Genomic DNA, 25019 nt, shown 5'->3' with positions numbered 1-25019 from the left:
ATTGAGATATTTCCCCCATTATACAAGTAGTTTAGGTTCATTAAAATGTTAAAACCAGAGTAGGAAAAAAAATCACTCTTAGTTCAATTATCACTGTACTTTGAAATATGTTACTTGGCAATAATCGACAAATATGACATTGAAACAAATAAGTTACAATGCCTTTTTGAATTTAGCCAAGTTTAATAGCTTCTGTTGTTTCCCTTACCCCTTAAATGCTCAAAATGTACCCAAGTTTAATTTTGCAGAGACCAAGTGAAGGTCTTCCTATAATGAATAGTCATATCTTGATTTACTGTTTCTTTTTGTTTCAAGTATCTCCTACCCCCTCAAAAAAGTCAGTGTTAACTAAAGTTATTTTTAATATCAAGTAAGTTGTTCGTACATTTAATGAAGGACCAAATGAAGAATACAGAGTATAGTAGAACGTTTATCTTTAGGATCATTGTTGGGGTGTTCCAGAAGGATGCAGAGATCAATTTATTTTAATTCCTCTCTTTTTTACCACTACTTTTATTGAGGTTTGCAGCATTTTGGTTACTGTATCTGTATGAATCAAAATGTTAAACATATTAAAATGGACTAGTAAATAATATGCCATTAAGCTAATAAACATTAAAGAAACAGAGTAAAATAATATACTAACGTGAACTCATATTGTCATGTGGAGCACACACCTACTAAACTAAAAATAACATTTTTGTCCTAGAGTATACTGCCAATTTTCTGAGTCTGTGTAATACATTTTTTCACTTATGCTACAATAGACCACCAAAAAGATACACTTAATTCACGACCCAAGGTAACTGCAAAGTTTCATAATTAACCAGTCAATTAGTTAATTATTCAGAGATTGCCGTTCAGGGTTCTGCTAGATATTAGAACTATAAAGATGAATGAAATACACTGCTTAAGTCCTTAAGAAGCTTATTCTCAGGAATTTATAGCTGGCTAATGTTTCATATGAAAATTGCGATACTAGGAGTTTCAACAAAATGGGAGAACACAGAAGAAATTCATGATGTCTCAGGGGGAGTGTCTGAATAAACATTTAAAAATCCAAGTTCTGTCTTGAACCCAACTGTTCCTGTTCATATAAATTAAGGCCTCTTGAATCCTTCAGTTTATTTCTCTGCAACTGTATGAGATATATGCAGTTACCTCAAGCTCTGACTTGTCCTCTTACTGTGTCTATCATTTACCGAATATTTAATTGGAAATATAAGTAAAATTATAGGACTTTACATATGCTAATATACTTCACTCTTTCTGTGTTTGTCTACATAATGTAGTAGTCTATTTTAGTTTATATTCTGAATTAACGCATGAGATTTTAAAATTCTTTGGAGTTTCTTTAGTTGCACTGGAGGCAAGATATTTCTCTATAAGCATCATTTACTCATTTTAACTTGATAATGTAGAATTTGATTGTGCAAAGAGAGACAGATGATTTCTGCTATGGGGTAGAGAAGACGAATAGCGGTCTAACCTGTGTCTTCCAGGCCCAGATAGTAAGTATTCACAGATTCTGATAGAATTTTTATTTAAGTACTTTACTGGTGCTTGTTTCCAGTCTGAATTTAGCTTAGGAAGCTGATATGTTTTCATTGTAGTATAGCCATCATTTTACATGTGAAAACATGTTATATTCAGGATGAATATGTTGACCAAGTGTGAACTTTCTAAAGAATGTTTGCTTTTGCTGTTTGTTGGATACCTTTTCAATTCCTTCCACATAATCATGGAGAAAGCATCTGTGCTGGTGGCCTTTGAAAAACCTGGACAGGCCTGTGTTTGAGACTCAAGGATCACTGCTGTTAGTATACCTGGAATTTTGTGCTTAAACTTGTTTGTCTGAAAAGGGTTGGGAACCAAAGGTTAAAGATGCATAAAGTGTTTATTTTTTCTCCTGTTTGTGTTGCACATAGTGATAGCAGTAAATTAAATTGTGTACTAGAAGAAATTTAGGTGATACATATTCACATATGAAGAAACCTTCTCACTTCATTTTCAAGGGCAGAAAGCTGCTTTGCTGATTAAGTGATATAAATTCCGGCATGTGTCTTTGTCTTGCTGTTTAACCTCTTTCTACTTCTAATGATTTTCCTTTGATCATTTGCCTTGTTCTTAAGATTGCCTTTGACAAGCTCTATCCCTCATATCGAATATCTTTGAGATTTTTGCTTACAGTTTATCTACTTTGTCCCCTGTTATATGTCTTTACCCTTCTAGTTTACAACATTGCTGACATTTGTCCCACTATTTGTAATTACTGTTTTGGCTGCTTATTTTCCTAATCCTTGGCTGTGTGGGGTTTGCTGGTCTCAGCTTTTGTAGGACATTTTCAGTCTGTTGCTGCTCTTGAGGAAATCCTCAACTGTCCTGAATTCTAGCTGGATATGTGCGTGCCTGTGTGTGCAGACACATCTTTACAGCTAGAAGTTATGTTAAAAATACCTTTTCTCATGTGAGCCTCCTTTTTATAATTGGGGCAAGAGTAACAAATGAGTTTATAGCATTTACTTTCCAAATCATTAGAACTGAGTACATATCTAACACCTAAAGATGTGTCTTACTTATAAGCCTTGTTTAAACCAAAGGTTAATAAGCAGTATTTCTAAAGTATAAAGGTACATATGGAGCAAGGAGAATATTTTAGAGCCAATTTTAATTGTATGCTTTCATTTACTGGTTGCATATGGTACATGTGAGAAGGAAAATGTTTTCCATGTGCAACAGCAGTTCTGTCCCTTTGTAGAAACTTCTTGTCAAGTCACCAATTTGCCGGATGCAGTGGTAGTTATCTTCTTTGACCTATTAGAACATTTGACACAGTTGATCACTCTCCCTGTTGACACGCTTTTCTCCCATTCTTCCAGGACACCACAGTCTCTTCATTTATCTTCTACCACGTTGATAGCTTTTTACTTTTCTTTAACTCATTTCCTCAACCTTCAAATCAAAACCTACAATTGAAATGTCCCAACCAGTTCTTGTACCTCCTCTTCTCTCTCTTTACTACTCTCTTGATGATTCCATCTAAGATCTTGCTTTTTACATACAAATGCTATGGTAATCTCTTTCTCCAACTGGAGTCTCCTATATCCAATTTCCTTTTCTAGTTTTTTCGATGAAGATCAATAATAGACAATATTTCCAACTTAACATCTCCAAAACTTAAGTCCTGATCTTTCTTCCCAAGCCTGTTTCCTCTGTTTATGCTGATATTTTTTCTATCTTAATAAATGTCAGCCTTTGAATTGCCCAGGCAATTCAAACTGTGGATTCAATCTTGCCTCCTCTCTTTCTACAGTAGTGATTTCTGTCTTTTTCATTTCATAACTGCATCCCTAGCACCAAGAAGTGCTTAGTAGACATCATTAACAGGCTTGGAAGGAATGAAATGCATGAGCTAGTAAACAGAGAAGGTCTGGTACCCAAAGATAGAACCTTCAGATAACTTAGGATGCTCCCAGGAGGGCAGAAACTCTTGTTTTCTTACCCTTGTCAGTTCCAGAGGAAGGTAGCTTTTGCCTGCTGTTGAAACTGTTAGTATGGCATAATTAATGCATATTAATGGAGATCATATATGCTACATTTTTGGAACATCAAACAGAACATAGTGATTAATTCTTTATGATGAATATCACAATTTCATTATTTCCTTGAGCTTCCGTTAATATTCCAGCATTCACTAACTAATTTCTTAAATGAATGTATGATTCCTAATGTACATTTCAATCTCAGAATTTTAAAAGCAGGATTTATCCTATTCTCCTGTGAAATTTGTTTCTTTCCTTGCATTTTATGTCTCTGTTAATGGTCCCACCTCCTATCTAGTTGAACAGCAAAGGTGGGAGGACTTGTAAATTCTTTTCTTATGCCTCAACCGCATATTCACCCAGCCATCAAATGTTTTTCAAATGTTGTTCAAGACCTCCTCAATGCTCAACGAAGCTACTTCTCTGGTAGCTTCTTAACTTGAATCTATTACCTCTATTATCGCCGCTCCTCTGCATAAAATCCTTTACGATTTCCCCTATTTCCAGCTGAGTCAGAAAGTTCTGACTCGGCACATGAAGCTGTGCCTCATCTGTCTGGCTTCATCTTTATTGAGTCCTTCCCCTGCTCTCCCACTTCCCGCCTTACAAACTGCTCAGGAAATCTGAATTCCTTGTAATTCAGCAAAAGAACCTAAGTCTTTGAACATGTAAATTGCTCTGCTTTAAACATCTTGGTCCTCCTTTTCATCTGGCTGTCTCCCTATTAATCCTTAAGAGTCAGTACTGTTCCTCAGCTGTCCTTGTTTTTATTTACTGTGTCCACATTCTCATCATATACTGAGCACATCTCTTACAGTACATAGTATATTTGTGTTACTGAACCTACTTATCTTCGCTAGGGTAGGCAACATGTCCTATTTTACCTTTTTAGTTCCTGAGCCTTTTCTACTGTCTCTAGGAATTGAGTTATATGGGATAGATGCCAGACTGGCTCTCACTTATGCTGGTATGCTCTGCCATTGTGAAATCATGTGATAAAAAATGTCTAAATGTCTCAATATATGTATTAGAAACCTAGAAGGAACTCTTTGGTCTTTACCTTGATTATAGAATTTTTTATCTGTAAGGACATAAATCAATACATTTTACTGTATGTAGACATATGTTTACATGATATAAATTAATCAAAGAGTGGTTGTGGGTCATGATAGTGGCAAATTACTGTTACAATTGGGAAGGGAGCCTAAAGAATTAAATTCATTATTTCAGCTTAAGTCAGTTCCTAGTTTTCCTTTTGTGAAAAATTGCCTTTTAAAACGTTTCCTGGGAATAATTTGGATGATTCTTTTCCCTTCTTTCTCCTCAATTTCATGCTAATATTATTCTACACATATCAACTTTCCATTTAGGTGATATTTGCTGCTAATTTTTATGTTGTTTATTTTTGCTGCTTTCTTTGAGTTGTCTATAATTTGCATCTTTTCCTGGAAACCTGGTGACTAATATTAATTTAATTTCTCTGAACGTAGAGAAATTAAATTAGTATGCTAATTTAATTATTTGTATGCTGTTTGAGATCTTTTAAAATGCTGAAGAAAACATTTGTGGGTATTGGGTAATGGCTGGCAAGGAAGTGGAAAGAAAGCATTTTAAACTTGACTTTTTGACATGAACTGGTTACAGCTGAGTGAACGTGTACTGAAAAGGTAGACGCCGTTTTAAGTTTTTTCTTTTTTTTCTTTTAAATATGTTTTCCTTTTCCCTCTTTTTCAAGTTTTGACAGTAGAGGCATGCTGGCCAGATTTTAGAGTTTAGATATCAAATAGAACAATTACAGTATATTTCAACCAGCAGGAACTGAGACCCCTGTTGGTGTCTTAATCCCAAAATGGCATTTTAAGTTCATATAAACCTTGCCTGAAGGGATGGAGAAAGGACAATTTAGGGAACAGCATGAGGTTAAACACATTGATCAGTAAGCTGGTCTTTCCTGTTAGATTTTGGTAGAATGTGGACTTAGAAAAATAACATCATCAACAACAGCAAAGAATTCTTTGCTTCTCTAGAAGCAACCTCTTTTGCTTCCATTATATAGATTTTGGATAATGAAAAGATATAATTAAGCCAGGGATTTAAAAAAAAGGAGATCCAGGTTGAAAGTTGGAGTGTTAAATATGAATGGGAAAATACAGCGATTTTTAATTTTCATCATTTAAGTTATATACTAAAGCATTTAGTTAGCTATGTTATTCCTTTATGTCTTCTTAATAAGCATAACACACAGTAAGCTGAATTTTTGTCAAAGTGTAGGAACCATTGCCTGATAAGTTAACGTCTAGTAATTGGCTGTGCAATGTTCATAATATAATTTTTGGTTATAACAACCCCATTAACTAGTTTCAGGCCTTTGTTAACTCTCGTTGACTTAAAGTCTTTGGGTTCCTCTTGATGAATGGAAAATTATTTTATTATCCTATTTTAGGATAGGATCTATCTAAGGATATTTATAGTTTTTCAACTAGTGTGTGTTCAGTTTATGTCTTATGTGTATGGAATGATATTTTTGGACAAGAACTTAACTTTTGGTTGGAGTGAATTAAAAATTCCACTGCAACTATATTTCTTGTCTAATTTATAATTGACTAAAATATTTTACATACAAATTATCGTTTTTATAGACTCACCTGTGAGGGAAGATATTAGATAATACTTGGAACACAGCCTTGATGTTTCAGTTCTATTACTCCTTCTTTAATGTCAGAGTCCAAGTCTAAGTCTTGCTGTGTAATTTATTGTAGGTAGCATGTATGCAGCTTATCAATGCTCTTGTTACATCTCCTGATGATTTGGACTTCAGGCTTCACATCAGAAATGAATTTATGCGTTGTGGATTGAAAGAGATATTGCCAGTAAGTGTCCTGCAGTCTCCTTATTAATATTTAAATTAGAGAAGTACTTGAGTAGGGGGAAATTTAGATAAATTACCTTCAAGAATAATTTATCTGTGGGAAAAAAGGCTTGAGTATAAAATCTATTTTTGAAATAGATGATAAGGTTTGAGTATTATTTAACACTTTAAGTTTTTGAATGCTGTAAATCAAGTTGAATGGTTGGTTTATTGTTTATGTTTTTCATTAATTTTTTGCATTGTTAAAAACAAAACTGTTCCTTATAATTCCTATTTAATATCTCTAGAATTTAAAACGTATTAAGAATGATGGCCTGGATATCCAACTTAAAGTCTTTGATGAGCATAAGGAAGAAGATTTGATTGAGTTCTTCCATCGCCTCGAAGATATTAGAGCTGAACTTGAATATCCTTTTGTTCTGAAGTCTAATCAAATATGTAAAATTACTGCTAAACCTTAAACAGCCCCCACCCCATAAAATATTAAACTTCTGAAACCATTTCTAGATAAATGATATAAAATCAAACCTTTATTGAATCAGAAGGATGTTTGTATAAACCTTTTTTATTAGTTTATGTGTGTTTTTGTGAATACATGCCTATGCAAATGGATGTTACAATCTACAAATGGATGCTTTTTAGACAAGCCTCTTATGTATACATGTACAATCTGTTCTTTTTGTTTGGCACCTCCCCTCCCCCTAGTGCCTTCATCGTTAGGAATAGGTGCCCTTAGCCTGATGGTTAGTTCCACCCCGTACCTTGGGTGTATCCTCATATGGGCCTTTGTTAATTCTGTGCATCTGCACCTGTCTGTGCTTGTCCAGAGATCTGCCACCTTTCTGTCTTCCAGTGGGGCTGCCCCATGGTAGGTAATGCCTAGCACCAGCCCTCTTGGTCAGGGCTCCCCCAGAACCCAAAGACTTCGTTCGCAACCAGCTGCCCACTACTCTTTCTGCCAGCAGTATCTTGGCTCAAGAGAGGAATATTGGTTGGAGTTGATTGTGGAGGAGAAGCCAGGAAGTGTCAGGTCACGTTGTCATTTGCACATAGTTTTCCCTCTATTCTCATTCCTAACTACATGTGTTTTACTATATGCTGAGTATATATGATGCCTATTTTAGGTTAAGATACACAATAATCTTTTGAAGCCTTACAGAGCAGATTCCGTGTCACATTATTGCAGTTGTTCGGTATAGAGGATAAATAAATCCACATATTCCTTAATCAGTTTACTGAAGCGAATGATCTTCACAACATGGTGTGGAACACAGTTAAGGAAACCAGAGCAGAGGGATATTTCATTTCAATTCTGCAGCATCTTTTGCTGATTCGAAATGATTATTTTATAAGGTAAGAGGAAGCTATATTCTAATATTTTCTTTCACTAATAAAATTCTTTTAATTGTGAAATTCACCTGATGTTTGGTTTGGGCAAGCAAATATTTTTAAGTTTTGTATTTCTTTCATAATATTGATTCATAGAATGCACTGTTTCCTCTGGGCATATATTTAGGTAGAAGATGGTATAAAATGATACTACCATTACTTTCTAAGCTCCAGCAGATTCTTGGTTACAACTTTTCAGCCGAATAAAAATGCAAACTAGCAACAAATTACTAGTTTACTGCGTGATGAATAATGTTTTCTGGTTAGTCCCTAGGCAGTAGGAATGGCAGATACTAAACATCACTTTTATTAGTGTTTAAGTAGCTAGCAAGTTCCTTAATAATGCAGTTGTGTTTAATGTTGCTAATGTATCAGAAAGCTAGACAAATGACTTTTCAAGTTTGATTATATCCTAGGCATCTTGAGCGTAACAAATTGTTTACAGAAAATAATTGTTTATCCATGTCTATCTGTAGTTATATATGGATAGTAACACTTAAGCTGCTGGATTGTTATGAAGATTAAAATGGTAACATGCGTGAGACTCCTAGCCAAATATCTGGCATATGGTGTATGCTCAATAAATGTTCTCTATACCCTCTTAACTCTTTTATTACTGTTTTATGAAGGAAGCTGAGATCTTTGAATATAAACCCATTTTGGTCACCTTTAATTTAATTTTGCTGAAATTTTATTCTCAAATACTATGGGTAGTATGTCTTTTCTTACTCTAATTTCAAGTAGAAGGATTTGCTAGACAGTCTCATTCAGGCTGTGTCCTCTAGGTGATGTCAGAGGGTGTAATTTAGGTTTTTGATGTACCTAACAAGTGAATAGAATAAAAGTCTAAACATGGTAAAACTTTAGGTTCTTCGAGATGAGTACAGATCATCCACCCTACCTCTTTCCTTTGTAGAATTGGGAAATCCCAATGGTATTCTAAAATAGAGTTCAGGAAGCTGTTTTGAGACTTCATTTGCTTCTTTCTCATATTTTATTAAAATAAGACACTTTAAATATTTAACCACTTTATAAATGCTAGATAAAAAATACTAATACTTGATTAATAATATTTTTAAGTATCATAGGTACCCCACTAATTGTAATACTGTACTCTCCTGAAGATTTACCTAAAAATAAACTTGGAACTTCCGTTTATTCTAAAGTAGCCCCATCCTTTTCTTGATACCTGTGTGGTTGGTCCTGTCAACCTCTGACTTTTTGCCGCTTGAATTTCCAAGAATTTAAGACTGCTGTTTGCTTTCGAAGTGTTGAATGTGTCTATAGTGTTACAAAGGGGGTTATTTAATCCCTTCATCTGTGTTCTGGGGGGCATGTGGTTGTGTCTAACTTCAAAACAGATTAAAAAGCACAACTGTAGTGGGGCACGCTCAGGTGAGCCTTTCACTTTAGTGGAATCAAGAGTCTAAAGAAATATTACATTGTAGCATTACCAAAGTGACCTTAGTGAGGCATAGAAGTTCATCTAGTTTGGTCATTTTTTGAGCAGCACCTTTTAAGTTTGATACTCCTCTATGTTGCCTTCTTTCTTGGCTCTTTAAGCCCGAGGCCCTTGGTCTTTGTTCTAGATATGGTTGCTATGAAGACAGAATTCTTCCCATGACTGCTGTAGTGAAGATGATCCCATCGATTCTTTCCTATGTTCCAGAATTCTCAGTTATTTATTACTATTATTGTTGTTGTTGATTCTTAGAGTGAGTATACATTTATTACAAGATAGAGTCAGAATTGTGGTCACTTACATAATATGTTTATTATATATTCATCCTTTTAATTAACATACAGTAAATTTTACTCTTTTTGCTGTGCAGTCCAAGATTCATAAATCTTTTTCTTTTGGTTTTACCTTCAGTTTTCGGTTTTACTATCTCGAATGGACCTAGATTTCACCTTTCAGAAATATTCAGTTATCTGAACATTTTCGATTGATGAACATTTAAAATTAATATTGACATTAATAAGTACAATTTTTGAAGTTTTTTATCAGTTAATTTTCATTGTAGAATGCAAAATATTCTCATTTAAAAGAATTAGTGGATAGGAAAATTAAAATCTTTGCTTATTTTCACATCTGGAACGAAAGGAAATTTTACTGAAATGGATCTCTATTGGAGAATGTACATCAAAGGTCCCCAAGAAAAATCAAATGCAGTAAGATAATTGGAAGGTGGATATAAGATCAAATTCAATTCTGTAACAAATTATTAATGGCTTATTGTGTGCAAAATAGCATGTTAGTTGAATGTGCATGGGAGATAATTTCTGATATTTGGTAAAAAAAAAAAAAACTGCAGAGAAAGTGAAGGTGATTTCAAAATATTCTCCAACAAAAATGACTTTTATTAATGAAGTAATGACATTTATGTTTATCCCTTAATTAGGTTGTTTACATATTCCTCTGACATATTCACTACCTTATCAATATCACTCATAGAGATTATTTTCTAGATTTACATTTCTGGAATCCAGAAGTACATTGTTCTTTACTAGTATTGCCTTACTGAAAGACTTTTTGCATGAATTTTCAGCTACATTATAAATGAGCTCATAATTTAGGATGGTGGAAGTGAGAAAACACTTAATGACATTATGTTTTTTTAAAAAATTACACACAATAGCTTTTGTTAATTTAAGCCTTGTTTTTATTAAAACAACATCAAGATAACATTAAATAAGAGTAAAAAAGGGACAGAGTGCATCATCTCAGTTTTTAATTGTGATAGATAGAAACATGTGTGCAATTTATGTACCTCAAGTGTAAATGTGGTTATTATAGCTAAAATATTAGGGAATGGGAGATTATTTCATTGAAAGAAGTTGAAAAAATTGAGGAAAGCATTGATAATACCTTCTTGCTTTAATTTGTATCCAAGAATACTATGTCTTGAATATTTTTACTCTATGACAGTTAATGAACATTGTCTTATTTGCTAATGTTAAGCTGTACTGAATTTTATTCAGCATAATGGATGGTTTATTAGGTACCAGGTAAATAGGTCCAGGGCAGTACGTCATAGTATACAGGGAAGGAAATCTCAAGTAGCTGGAGGCATCATCTCATACGTGGTGAGAAGGGGTTGGAGAGGAAAAATGTGCAAAAAGTCATTGAGAAGAAATAGTCCTAAGTGGTGGTTCGGATGGAGGACTGTACTCATTAGAATATTACCCACCCTCTCTATCACTCTCTCTATCACTGTAGTTTGGTTTTGTTTGTAAAATCTTCTGGATATTTCTATCACGTTTGTTGGCTTGAGTTTTAAGGGATGTTTTTTAGCTTATTACTAACACAGGTGGATTGAACTTAATTGTACTAACACATGAAGCCTATTTGGGGATTTTAATTAAATTTAAATTTTGGACAAAAATTGTTATACTGAATTTTTCTAGCTTTCTTTTGAGTAAGGAACATTCATTTGATATTGTTTATAATTCACAGTATCACAAACATTCTAAAAACAGTGAACTGTATGGTTTAAAGAACCTTCCAGATAATTTTTTAGAAAATATATCTTTTGGTTTGTATTAATAATGGCACAGTGTATCAGTATGGCACAGTGATAGGTTGATGGTCTCTGCTGAGGACTGCTTTTAAGTACATATCACTTCATTTTAATATTCTCTTTCTTACTGCCTACTAATTAAGTCAAGATTCTGACTTTTGTAAGAAAATGATCTTTAAAGCACACTGTATTTATAGCTAAAAGATCATAAAAAATATAATGTGTTAAAATCATTAGAAGGAAAGTAGCAGTTGTATTTACTCTCACTCCCATGTTAAATCTATATGTCAACTGTTGAAACTATACAATTGTATATTATTGAACTAGAAATCAAGCTACTGAAATATTTTGTTTTGATGTAAAGCTACACTAATAGAGTGTACATTTATTCTTTTCCTTGGTTCTAGGCAACAGTACTTCAAGTTAATTGATGAGTGTGTATCCCAGATTGTACTGCATAGAGATGGGTTGGATCCAGACTTCACATATCGAAAAAGACTAGACTTAGATTTAAGTCAGTTTGTTGGTGAGTGTTTCTCTGTTATTTAAATGGAAATACCTTATGCCCCTTACCCATGGGTTAGTGCTAGAGTGTTGTTTCTCACAGTGTGACCTGCAGACTCCAGAGGGTCCTGGATACCTTTTCAGGAGGTCCTAATAGTCAAAACTATTTTCATAACAATACTGAGACAGTTATTTGCCATTTTTACTCTATGGATATTTTCAGAGCAATATTGGGGAAACTGCTGGTATTTTGTTGTGAATCAAGGCAGTGGCACCAAACTGTATTAGTAGCCATGGGATTCTTTATTCTCAGTAAAACAAAAGAAATGAAACAAAAAAAGTGCCATTTTTTATTTAAGAATGTCCTTGATAAAGAACTAAAAAAATGTTAATTTTATTAAATATTTACCTTTGCACACACATCATTTCAATATTCTGTGTGAATATATTCAATATTCAATATATTGTATGTGTGAATCACTCGTGCTGCAAACCAGAGTCCAATAGGAAATACTTGTGTAATCGTCTGAGTTGCCAGCTGAAATGCCTGCTTTTTTTTTTTTTTAACTTTGAAAAAAGGATTGTCATACAAATTCTGGCTACTCAGATGTGAGTGTTTGGCACACACTTTCCTAAAAATGAAATGAAATGTGTCTGTAACTTCAATGAAAATGATAGAATATGTTACCAATGATAAAATTGCAATATTCAAGTAAATATTTGAGTTTTGGAAAACTTGTACTTGCTACCATCATCTTGGCAGCTTTGCAGTTTTAAATTTTTTTCTGATGGGATCAGTGGTGGTATTACCCTATCTGATTATTTTGATATTGTATGATGAGATGTGTCACCATTTGGAGGATCTGCATGACTCTGCAAACCACTCTTTCCCAAATGACCAGGGCTTGATGTGTCTAAATGATTTAAAAGTAACAGAGTACAAAATGGTCATTGACATCATACCCGATTCCACATTGTAACTAATGTTTAAGAAGTTACCATATGTCTAATCTTGGTTTAACATTAAAAAGGAATATCTATTATTTGCGTGAAGTTGTTTTTTCTTCATATAATATTTGAATTCAGGAAGAAGTGTGGAATGTATAGAATGAGAAAGGAGTAGATAATACTAGTGAGACTGATAAAGTGAATACTTGTTTCTCTCTGCAGGAGAGAAGAAATTAGGAGTTCCTGGGGGTGGGAGGGACATAGAAATGAAGAAAAATATGCTCTAAATATGCAGCAAACTAAAATGTGGAATGATTCTGAACAGTGTCTGAAGAGAAAACTTTTTCTACCTGGACATTAGGAATATTTTTTCTTGAGTAGGTGAGAGGTTTTGACATTGAATTGAGAAGGAACTACTATATAATCTTTGAATACTTCTTGGCTACATAAGTGAAACATGTTACATAGTTATAATAAGTTCATTGTGTTTATTGATTATAAATGTTTAGAATAAACTTATAGACACAATGCAGAAGACTTAAATACAGAAGAGAGTGTCCCTGTATTTACACGCTTAGGTGAGAGAAGACAGTAGGGGAGACAGATATTGGAAAGTATAGGGCAGAGATAACTCCATATATTAAAGAGGGATTCAAGAGATGCTGTCTGTGCAACAGGAATCAGAGGATTAAGTATTAATTTAGTGCTACAGAGCCAGACAAATGAAAGTAAAAAATTATCAAAAATTGGGATTAGATAGGAAACAGTGTTTTCTTATTACATAGTAGGAAGTTATCTATAATGTCCTAAATAGTTAAATCAGAAAATAATGGTGTACACACTTTATTTAGAGTTAGGAAGCTAACCACCAGAGCTGTAAGAGGAAGCATTTAGGAAGCGGGACTGAGTTTTGGACGCAATGATTTGGTTGACTCTTGCTTCTCCTAACTTGTTCTGTGGTATGTTTTCTTAAACCATGTTCATTATTACTTTCATTAAAAAAAGAAAGAAGGGATACAGTACATTCATAAGACATCCATAATGAATTCATTCATAATATGAATTACTTCTCCTGCAAAGTATCCCATCATGTGGATACATATCAGAGCTTATTAGTCAATCTATTATTGGTGGACATTTAAGTTATTTGCAGTTTTTTGCTAACATAATATTTTAATGAATATTCTTGCTTAAAGGCAAAGTCCTAGAAATACATTACTGGGTGAAAGAAAATATTAATTTTAAGTTTTAGTACATATTGCATAGTTTCTCATCAGCAAAGTTCCTTAATTATACTTCCACTGTTTTTAGGAGAGTAGGGCTCCCTGTGCTATCTCCAATACTTGACATTAGGGTTCATTTAATCTTTGCTTATTTCTCATTAAAAATTTTTATATTTTCATATTACTAGGGAAAATCAAGTATCTGTTCTTACGATTTAGCAATTTTTAATTTTTTTATTCCTAATTTTCTGCTCATTACTATTGCACATTTTCCTAGTTGGTATTGACTATCCTCTTCTATTTTTTCAAAATATTTAAGAATCGAGGATAGCAACCTTTCAGTATTGTATGTTACAGTTGAACTCCCTCCTCCTTTTGCCTAATACAAAGTTAGAATTGTAATTGGGTTTATCTTTCTCCTTATATTTTGTGACCTTGGTATCATGCTTAGAAAATCCTTCCCCATTCTAACATTATATGTTTCACCATTTTGTTTATTTTATTACTGACACCAATTCTAATTTTTCTCTGTGATTTTTTTCTTTCTAAACTTTTAAAGTAACAATGAATTTAAGAAAAATTTTGTCATTGCAATTTTAGATATTTGCATAGATCAGGTGAAACTAGAAGAGTTTGAAGAGAAAGCATCAGAACTTAACAAGAAAGTAAGTAATTTGACTAACTTCACAAGACTATATGGGGGCTCCTGCAGCTCTGCTTCTGCCTCATGGACTCTGTGCCTTCTACTCACTTCCTTCTTTACCTCCTTCAGGTATTTGCACAAATGCCATTCTCTGAGGAGGACTTCCTGGACCATTATATTTAAACATTTAAACTCCCCACTCCCAACTCTGACCCTCCCTGTGTTTCTTGTTTTTCTACTGTTGTATTTATCACCATCTGACATGTTGCATCATTTAGGTATCTGTGTGTGTATATGAGAATGTCTTGTCTATTTCTCCCTCTGGAATAAACTTTATGAGGGATTTGTGTTTGCTTTATTCACTATCCTGGCACCTAGAACAATTCCTGGACTGAGAACTAAAACATATTCTTTGAATGAATTGAATGAATAAATGATTGACAATGTATAGAGTCAGCATTTTAAGATTGGAGTATTTCTCAAGACATCATATAATTCAGGCCCTTAAGATTGAAATTATGTCTAAAAATTTTAAGAGAAGAAGTTTAACTTGCTTTCTGTTTTGATTAAAGTTACTTCATTAGACTAAGTGGAACCACATAAAATTGTCATTTTCATAGATAAAAAGTATTGGATGTCAGCAGTTTCATTTGTTTCTGGCCAATAGTATTGCTGACCATCTAGCCATTCCCCACTTTTCTTTAAGGTAGTGTTTTGTGCTTTTATCTCTACTTAATGGGTATCTATTAGACTTTTTCTCTGTTTTTTAAATTTTACTTTTAAATTTTATTTTATTTTTTTGTTGTTGGATTCTTTACATTTTAAGTAGTCACTCTGATTTGAATTCTTAGGGCTGGTTCCTCACATTTGAGGAATCATGGTAATTACTGCTACCACCACCTCAATGAACACATATGAAAGGAACATTTACACAGAGTTAGGCACTATGCCAGAGACTACATTTTTGATGTGTCAGGCCCTAAATGAATCTTGAGAGAACTGTACATTTTTTATAGTCTTTTAAGATAAAACATAACTTGCAAATGGTAGACACTTTCATAAGTTATTTGTAACTTATGAAAAACTTTGTAAGTGTCCTGTCCAAGAAGTCCTAAGTTTCACCAAATACTTAGTGAGAGGATATTATCTCCCAGGCCTTTGGCTGCAGGCTTGGATTACAGCTGTGGATATGATATCGCCATTGCTGCGAAGCAACTTTGTTTACAGGGGGAAACAAATTAATAGATCCTTTAAATTAAGTGTCATAAGTGTTCCAGTTGATAGATGTTTGTGTTGTATGGTGACCTTTCACCCCACTGACTCTGTATTCCAAGCTCAGTAAATACTTCAATTCATCGTGGGAAAGTAGTAGCAAACTTTCAAGTGCTTGATTTGAATTCATCCCAGATAGTTTAAATTTGCTTTCTTTTTTTTTAACATCTTTATGGAGTATAATTGCTTTACAATGGTGTGTTAGTTTCTGCTTTATAACAAAGTGAATCAACTATACATATACATATATCCCCATATCTCCTGCCTCTTGTGTCTCCCTCCCACCCTCCCTATCCCACCCCTCTAGGTGGTCACAAAGCACCGAGCTGATCTCCATGTGCTATGCGGCTGCTTCCCACTAGCTATCTATTTTACGTTTGGTAGTATATGTAAGTCCGTGCCACTCTCTCACTTCGTCCCAGCTTACCCTTCCCCCTCCCTGTGTCCTCAAGTCCATTCTCTATGTCTGCGTCTTTATTCCTGTCCTGCCCCTAGGTTCTTCAGAACCTTTTTTTTTTTTTTTTTTAAGATTCCATATATATGTGTTAGCATACAGTATTTCTTTTTCTCTTTCTGACTTACTTCACTCTGTAGGACTGTCTCTAGGTCCATCCACCTCACTACAAATAACTCAGTTTCGTTTCATTTTATGGCTGAGTAATATTCCATTGTATATATGTGCCACATCTTCTTTATCCATTCATCTGTCGATGGACACTTAGGTTGCTTCTGTGTCCTGGCTATTGTAAATAGAGCTGCAGTGAACACTCTGGTACATGACTCTTTTTGAATTATGTTTTTCTCAGGGTATATGCCCAGGAGTGGGATTGCTGGGTCATATGGTAGTTCTATTTTTAGTTTTTTAAGGAATCTCCATACTGTTCTCCATAGTGACTGTATCAATTTACATTCCCACCAACAGTGCAGGAGGGTTCCCTTTTCTGCACACCCTCTCCAGCATTTATTGTTTGTAGATTTTCTGATGATGGCCATTCTGACCAGTGTGAGGTGATACCTCATTGTAGTTTTGATTCGCATTTCTCTAATGATTAATGATGTTGAGCATTCTTTCACGTGTTTGTTGGCAATCTGTATATCTTTTTTGGAGAAATGTCTATTTAGGTCTTCTGCCCATTTTTGGATTGGGTTGTTCGTTTTTTTGATATTGAGCTCTGTGAGCTGCTTGTGTATTTTGGAGATTAATCCTTTGTCAGTTGCTTCATTTGCAAATATTTTCTCCCATTCTGAGGGTTGTCTTTTTGTCTTGCTTACCATTTCCTTTGCTGTGCAAAAGCTTTTAAGTTTCATTAGGTCCCATTTGTTTATTTTTGTTTGTATTTCCATTTCTCTTGGAGGTGGGTCAAAAAGGATCTTGCTGTGATTTATTTATGTAACAGAGTGTTCTGCCTATGTTTTTTTTTTTTTTTTCCACACACACACACTGTATTTTATTTTTACAAGAGATAAATAGACTGACACCAAGCGTTGTACATGGATGACCACAACAAAAGCAACAATGATTGCAATTACCAAACATGAAACACACTCATACTATGTCATAATATTGACATTCAGTCCAGTAATCCTCCACTGTAACAGCTCCTTTACTTTGCAGTGAAAATTGATTTGTATATTCTTTGCCTCTGAGTTCTTGTGGGATTTTTTTTTTTTAATTCAGACAGAAAGTCACAAAAATTATACTCATCCTCATCAGTTCACTCAGTCCCATGTAATTAATTTTTTTTTTCATCTTGATCTTTTGTTAGCACTTTTATGAGTTCATCAGTTTTTCATTAGAGTTCTGAAAATGCTTATTCATTCAGTTCAGCAGTACAGTCAGTTACCAGAAACCTGTACTTGTCAGAGTCTTTTCCATGAATTTCTTGAAGATGAAAGCCTTTTATAGGAACATATTTGCAAAACCTATGTTTTCCTCTAAGAGTTTTATAGTGTTTGGCCTTACATTTAGGTCTTTAATCCATTTTGAGTTTATTTTTGTGTATGGTGTTAGGGAGTGTTCTAATTTCATTCTTTTACATGTAGCTGTCCAGTTTTTCCAGCACCACTTATTGAAGAGGCCGTCTTTTCTCCATTGTATATTCTTGCCTCCTTTATCAAAAATAAGGTGACCATATGGACGGGAGTTTATGTCTGGGCTTTCTACCTTGTTCCATTGATCTATATTGCTGTTTTTGTGCCAGCACCATACTGTCTTGATTACTGTAGCTTTGTAGAGAGTCTGAAGTCAGGGAGCCTGATTCCTCCAGCTCCATTTTTCATTCTCAAGATTGCTTTGGCTATTCGGGGACTTTTGTGTTTCCATATAAATTGTGAAATTTTTTGTTGTAGTTCTGTGAAAAATACCATTGGTAGTTTGATAGGGATTGCATTGAATCTGTATATTGCTTTGGGTAGTATAGTCATTTTCACAATGTTGATTCTTCCAATCCAAGAACATAGTATATCTCTCCATCTGTTTGTATCATCTTTAATTTCTTTCATCAGTGTCTTATAGTTTTCTGCATAGAGGTCTTTTATCTCCTTAGGTAGGTTTATTCCTAAGTATTTTATTCTTAATGTTGCAGTGGTAAATGGGAGTGTTTCCTTAATTTCACTTTCTGATTTTTCGTTGTAGGTGTTTAGGAATGCCAGAGATTTTGTGCATTAATTCTGTATCCTGCAACCTTACCAAATTCATTGATTAGTTCTAGTAGTTTTCTGGTGGCTGCTTTAGGATTCTCTATGTATAGTATCATGTCATCTGCAAACAGTGACAGTTTTACTTCTTCTTTTCCAATTTGTATTCCTTTTATTTCTTTTTCTTCTCTGATTGCTGTGGCTAGGACTTCCAAAACTATGTTGAATAATAGTGGTGAGAGTGGACATCCTTGTCTTCTTCCTGATCTTAGAGGAAATGCTTTCAGTTTTTCACCATTGAGTATGATGCTTGCAGTGGGTTTGTCATATATGGTGTTTATTATGTTGAGGTAGGTTCCCTCTGTGCCTACTTTCTGGAGAGTTTTTATCATAAATGGGTGTTGAATTTTGTCAAAACCTTTAAGTGCATCTGTTGCGATGATCATATGGTTTTCCTCCTTCAGTTTGTTAATATGTTTTATCACATTGATTTGCATATATTGAAGAGTCCTTGCATTCCTGGGATAAACCCCACTTGATCATGGTGTATGATCCTTTTAACATGCTGTTGGATTCTGTTTGCTAGTATTTTGTTGAGGATTTTTGCATCTATGTTCATCAGAGATATTGGCCTATAGTTTTCTTTCTTTGTGACATCTTTGTCTGGCTTTGGTATCAGGGTGATGGTGGCCTCGTAGAATGAGTTTGGAAGTGTTCCTCCCTCTGCTATATTTTGGAAGAGTTTGAAAAGGATAGGTGTTAGCTCTCTAAATGCTTGATAGAATTCACCTGTGAAGCCCTCTGTTCGTGAGCTTTTGTTTGTTGGAAGATTTTTAATCACAGTCTCAATTTCAATGCTTGTGACTGGTGTGTTTATATTTTCTATTTCTTCCTGGTTCAGTCTTGGAAGGTTGTACTTTTCTAAGAATTTGTCCATTTCTTCCAGGTTGTCCATTTTATTGGCATAGAGTTGCTTGTAGTAATCTCTCATGATCTTTTGTATTTCTGCAATGTGAGTTGTTACTTCTCCTTTTTCTTTCTAATTCTATTAATTTGAGTCTTCTCCCTTTTTTTCTTGATGAGTCTGGCTAATGGTTTATCAATTCTTTTATCTTCTCAAAGAACCAGCTTTTAGTTTTATTGATCTATTTTATTGTTTCTTTCATTTCTTTTTCATTTATTTCTGATCTGATCCTTATGATTTCTTTCCTTCTGCTAACTTTGAGGGTTTTTTGTTCTTCTTTCTCTAATTGCTTTAGGTGTAAGGTTAGGTTATTTATCTGACATATTTCTTGTTTCCTGAAGTAGAATTGTATTGCTGTAAACTTCCCTCTTAGAACTGCGTTTGCTGCATCCCATAGGTATTGGGTTGTCGTGCTTTCATTGCCATTTGTTTCTAGGTAATTTTGGTTTCCTTTTTGATTTCTTCAGTGATCTCTTGGTTATTATTAAGGAGTGTATTGTTTAGCCTCCATGTGTTTGTATTTTTTATAGATTTTTTCCTGTAATTGATATCTAGTCTCACAGCATTGTGATTGGAAAAGATACTTGATATGATTTCAATTTTCTTAAGTTTACCAAGGCTTGATTTGTGACCCAAGGTATGATCTATCCTGGAAAATGTTCCATGAGCACTTGAGAAGAAAGTGTATTCTGTTGTTTTTGGATGGAATGTCCTATAAATATCAATTAAGTCCATCTTGTTTAATGTATTGTATAAAGCTTGTGTTTCTTTATTTATTTTCATTTTGGAAGATCTGTCCATTGGTGAAAGTGGGGTGTTAACTTCCCTACTATGATTGTGTTACTGTCAATTTCTCCTTTTATGTCTGTTAGCATTTGCCTTATGTATTGAGGTGCTCTTATTTTGGGTGCATAAATATTTATAATTGTTACATCCTTCTTGGATTGATCACTTGATCATTATGTAATGTCCTTCTTTGTCTCGTGTAATAGTCTTTATTTTAAAGTCCATTTTGTCTGATATGAAAATTGCTACCCCAGCTTTCTTTTGATTTCCATTTGCATGGAATATCTTTTCCATCCCCTCACTTTCAGTCTGTATGTGTCCCTAGGTCTGAAGTGGGTCTCTTTTAGACAGCATATATACGGGTCTTGTTTTGTATCCATTCAGCCAGTCTGTGTCTTTTGGTTGGAGCATTTAATCCATTTACATTTCAGGTAATTATCGATATGTATGTTCCTATTACCATTTTCTTAGTTGATTTGGGTTTGTTATTGTAGGTCTTTTCCTTCTCTTGTGATTCCTGCCTAGAGAAGTTCCTTTAGCATTTTTTGTAAAGCTGGTTTGGTGGTGTTGAATTCTCTTAGCTTTTGCTTGTCTGTAAAGGTTTTAATTTCTCCATCGAATCTGAATGAGATCCTTGCTGGGTAGAGTAATCTTGGTTGTAGGTTTTTCCCTGTTATCACTTTAAATATGTTCTGCCACTCCCTTCTGGCTTGCAGAGTTTCTGCTGAAAAGTCAGCTGTTAACCTTATGGGGATTCCCTTGTGTGTTATTTGTTGTTTTTCCCTTGCTGCTTTAATATTTGTTCTTTGTATTTAATATTTGAGAGTTTAATTAGTATGTGTCTTGGCGTGTTTCTCCTTGGATTTATCCTGTATAAGCACTCTCTGTGCTTCCTGGACTTGATTGACTATTTCCTTTCCCTTATTAGTGAAATTTTCAACTATAATCTCTTCAAATATTTTCTCAGACCCTTTCTTTTTCTTTTCTTTTTCTTGGACTCATATAATTCGAATGTTGGTGCATTTAATGTTGTCCCAGAGGTCTCTGAGATTGTCCTCAATTCTTTTCATTCTTTTTTGTTTATTCTGCTCTGCAGTAGTTATTTACGCTATTTCATATTCCAGGTCACTTCTGCGTTCTTCTGCCTCAGTTATTCTGCTATTGATTCCTTCTAGAGAATTTTTCATTTCATTTATTGTGTTGTTCATCATTGTTTGTTTGCTCTTTAATTCTTCTAGGTCCTTGTTAAATGTTTCTTGTATTTTCTCCATTCTAGTTCCAAGATTTTGGATCATCTTTACTATCATTACTCTGAATTCTTTTTCAGGTAGACTGCCTATTTCCTCTTCATTTGTATGGTCTGATGGATTTTTACCTTGCTCCTTCTTCTGCTGTGTGTTTCTCTGTCTTCTCATTTTGCTTAACTTACTGTGTTTGGGGTCTCCTTTTTGCAGGCTGCAGGTTCATAGTTCCCGTTGTTTTTGGTTTCTGACCCCAGGGGCTAAGGTTGTTTCAGTGGGTTGTGGAGGGGACTAGTGCCTGTGTTCTCGTGGATGAGGCTGGATCTTGTCTTTTTGGTTGGGAGGACTGCGTCTGGTGGTGTGTTTTTGGGTGTCTGTGACCTTATGATTTTAGGCAGCCTCTCTGCTAATGGGTGGGGTTGTGTTCCTGTCTTGCTAGTTGTTTGGCCTAGGGTATCTTGCTCTGTAGCTTGCTGGTCGTTGAGTGGAGCTGGGTTTTAGCATTCAGATGGAGATCTCTTGGTGAGGTTTCACCATTTGATATTATATGGAGCCGGGAGGTCCCTGGTGGACCAATGTCCTGAACTCAGCTTTCCCACCTTAGAGGCGCAGTCCTGACACCCGGCCGGAGCACCAAGACCCTGTCATCCACACGGCTCAGAGGAAAAGGGAGGTAAAAAAAGAAAGAGAAAAGTAAAATTAAATTAAATAATTTAAAAAAATTATTAAAAATAAAAAGTTAAAAAGTAATAAAAAGAAGAAAGAAAGATGAGAGTAACAAAACCAAAAAACAAATCCACCAATGATAACAAGCACTAAAAAACTATACTTAAAAAAAAAATGCACAGACAGAACTCTAGGACAAATGGTAAAAGCAAAGCTATACAGACAAAATCACACAAAGAAGTATACACATACACACTAAAAAAAAGAGAAAAAGGAAAGAAATATATATATCTATATATAAAAAAAGAAAAAGGAGGAAGAGAGCAACCAAATTAATAAACAAATCTACCAATGATAATAAACTCTAAATGCTAAAGTAAGATAAACGTAAGTCCAGGAACAAATTAGATGCAGAAAGCAAACCCAAGTCTACAGTTGCTCCCAAAGTTTACCGCTTCTATTTTGGGATGATTCGTTGTCTATTCAGGTATTCCACCAATGCAGGCTACATTAAGTTGATTGTGAAGATATAATCTGCTGGTGCTGAGGCTGCTGGGAGAAATTTCCCTTTCTCTTCTTTGTTTGCACAGCTCCTGGGGTTCAGCTTTGGATTAGCTCCGCCTCTGCATGTAGGTCGCCCTCTGGCGTCTGTTCTTTGCTCAGACAGGAAGGGTTAAAGTAGCAGCTGATTTGTGGGCTCTGGCTCACTGAAGCCGGGAGGAGGGAGGGGTATGGAATGCGGGGGGAGCCTGCAGCGGCAGAGGCCGCCGGATGTTGCAACAGCCTGAGGCGAGCCGTGTGTTCTCCTGGAGAAGTGTCCCTGGATCACCGGACCCTGGCAGTGGCGGGCTGCACAGGCTCCCAGGAGGAGAGGTGTGGATAGTGACCTGTGCGTGCACACAGCCTTCTTGGTGGCGGCAGTAGCAGCCTTAGCGTTTCATGCTTGTCTCTGGTGTCCGCGCTGATAGCCGTGGCTCGTGCCTGTCTCTGGAGCTCGTTTAGGTCGTGCTCTGAATCCCCTCTCCTCACCCACCTGGAAACAATGTCTTGCCTCTTAGGCAGGTCCAGACATTTTCCTGGACTCCCTCCCGGCTAGCTGTGGTGCACTAGCCCGCTTCAGGCTGTGTTCATGCAGCCAACCCCAGTCCTCTCCCTGGCATCTGACCTCCGAAGCCTGAGCCTCAGCTCCCAGCCCACACCCGCCCCGGCGGGTGAGCAGACAAGCCTCTTGGGCTGGTGAGTGCTGGTCGGCACCAATCGTCTGTGTGGGAATCTCTCCACTTTGCCCTCTGCACCCCTGTTGCTGTGCTCTCCTCTGTGGCTCCAAAGCTTCACCCCCGCCACTCCTTGTCTCCACTAGTGAAGGGGCTTCCTAGTGTGTGGAAACTTTTCCTCCTTCACAGCTCCCTCCCAGAGGTGCAGGTACTGTCCCTATTCTTTTGTCCCTGTTTTTTCTTTTTTCTTTTGCCCTACCCAGGTACTTGGGGAGTTTCGTGCCTTTGGGATGTCTGAGGTCTTCTGAACAGGTCTTCTGTTCAGTAGGTGTTCTGTAGGAGTTGTTCCACATGTAGTTGTATTTCTGATGTATTTGTGGGGAGGAAGGCGATCTCCACGTCTTACTCCTCTGCCGTCTTGAAGTTCTCCCCTACATTTGCTTTTATAATCATTTTTAGGCATACAATATTCATATATGACTGGTGTTAAACTTGATAACTTTCTTAAGACATTGTTTTAAAATTGTAAGCTTTTCATGTAAATAGAAGAAAGACCTTGTTCAAAGTTAGTTTTCTCCATTTAGTCAGCAGTTATATGTCTTAGGTATATTCAGAAAATATTGTTTGCTCCATAAAAGATTTCTATTGCATACCATTTTGTATGTGTCAGCAAGAATTTTTTTCTGATAGCTTTATAAGGACACATGTAAATACTTTGCTTTAGGCAGGAAGCTATCATGGTTGCTAGACACATTCTTTATTTTAGTGCATAAATTTGAAAAATGAAGACCAGAAATGTCAGAAAGTACATAGAGAATATTGAGTTATCCACCTTCTTGTACAGATGCACTAATACATTTACCCTAGGGAATGAAATTAAGCAGAGCTTCAACCTTAACTGTGTTTCTTGACATTTTTGCGTGTAATTTTGTAAGCATAATACTGCTCTGCTAACTCTTTTGGAGAAGAAGCCTATCATATCAGTTTTTATAAAGTACGTCTTTAAGGGAGATTCATTTTATCCCCAAGGCTACTGTGATTTGACTATATATATACAAATGCTAAAGCACACTTTATATTTCGTCTGATCTTTTTATAGGGGAAGTTGTAGAAACTTATCTCTTTGGTAAGTAATACAGATACTCTCAGCATGGTCAAGTTAATTTAATAAGTTTTCTTTGAGTGTACTAATTATGACTGGTTGTTTTGATAGTTTTATTTTTATTCCTATAAATAATTCTTTTTCCATTTGCATCTTATTCTAAGGCCTATAAGATAGGATAGTGTACATATTGATATTGTGAAAAAGACTTCTTCATTCTTACTCTCATAAGAATTTAGTTTTTTATTTCTTGCTAAGTAGCAGGAAACATTGGCTGAGCAGTCGTATAAAGGAGAGTAGAGAAAATGACCTGTCAAAGATTTTTGAGGCTGGGAGATTGGGGACCTTTACTATATGATATTGACGTGGTTATACAACATATAAAGGAAGGTGTGACAGAAACAGGCTCATGACTTCACTCAACAAATACTTATTGAGTTTAATTATAAGTATAAAGCTTTGGAAAGGTGATGAATAAAATAGAAAAGGTTCTCGCTA

General features: G+C 35.3%; 1 protein-coding gene across 1 annotated transcript in view; it reads left to right on the top strand.

Moving 5' to 3' along the window:
• The window catches only part of DIAPH3 (diaphanous related formin 3), a 569503-nt gene that overhangs the window by 185975 nt on the left and 358509 nt on the right, over nucleotides 1–25019 (top strand). The window contains exons 10-14 of the mRNA XM_059903469.1: nucleotides 6302–6412; nucleotides 6699–6817; nucleotides 7648–7764; nucleotides 11729–11847; nucleotides 14597–14661. Coding sequence (XP_059759452.1) covers nucleotides 6302–6412; nucleotides 6699–6817; nucleotides 7648–7764; nucleotides 11729–11847; nucleotides 14597–14661 — 531 coding nt within the window. The remainder of the gene's footprint in view (nucleotides 1–6301; nucleotides 6413–6698; nucleotides 6818–7647; nucleotides 7765–11728; nucleotides 11848–14596; nucleotides 14662–25019) is intronic.

Source organism: Balaenoptera ricei, chromosome 18 (genome assembly GCF_028023285.1).
Source record: "Balaenoptera ricei isolate mBalRic1 chromosome 18, mBalRic1.hap2, whole genome shotgun sequence".
NCBI lineage: Eukaryota > Metazoa > Chordata > Mammalia > Artiodactyla > Balaenopteridae > Balaenoptera > Balaenoptera ricei.
The sequence above is the reverse complement of the archived record's forward strand: the minus strand, read 5'-3'. Positions and strand labels throughout refer to the sequence as shown.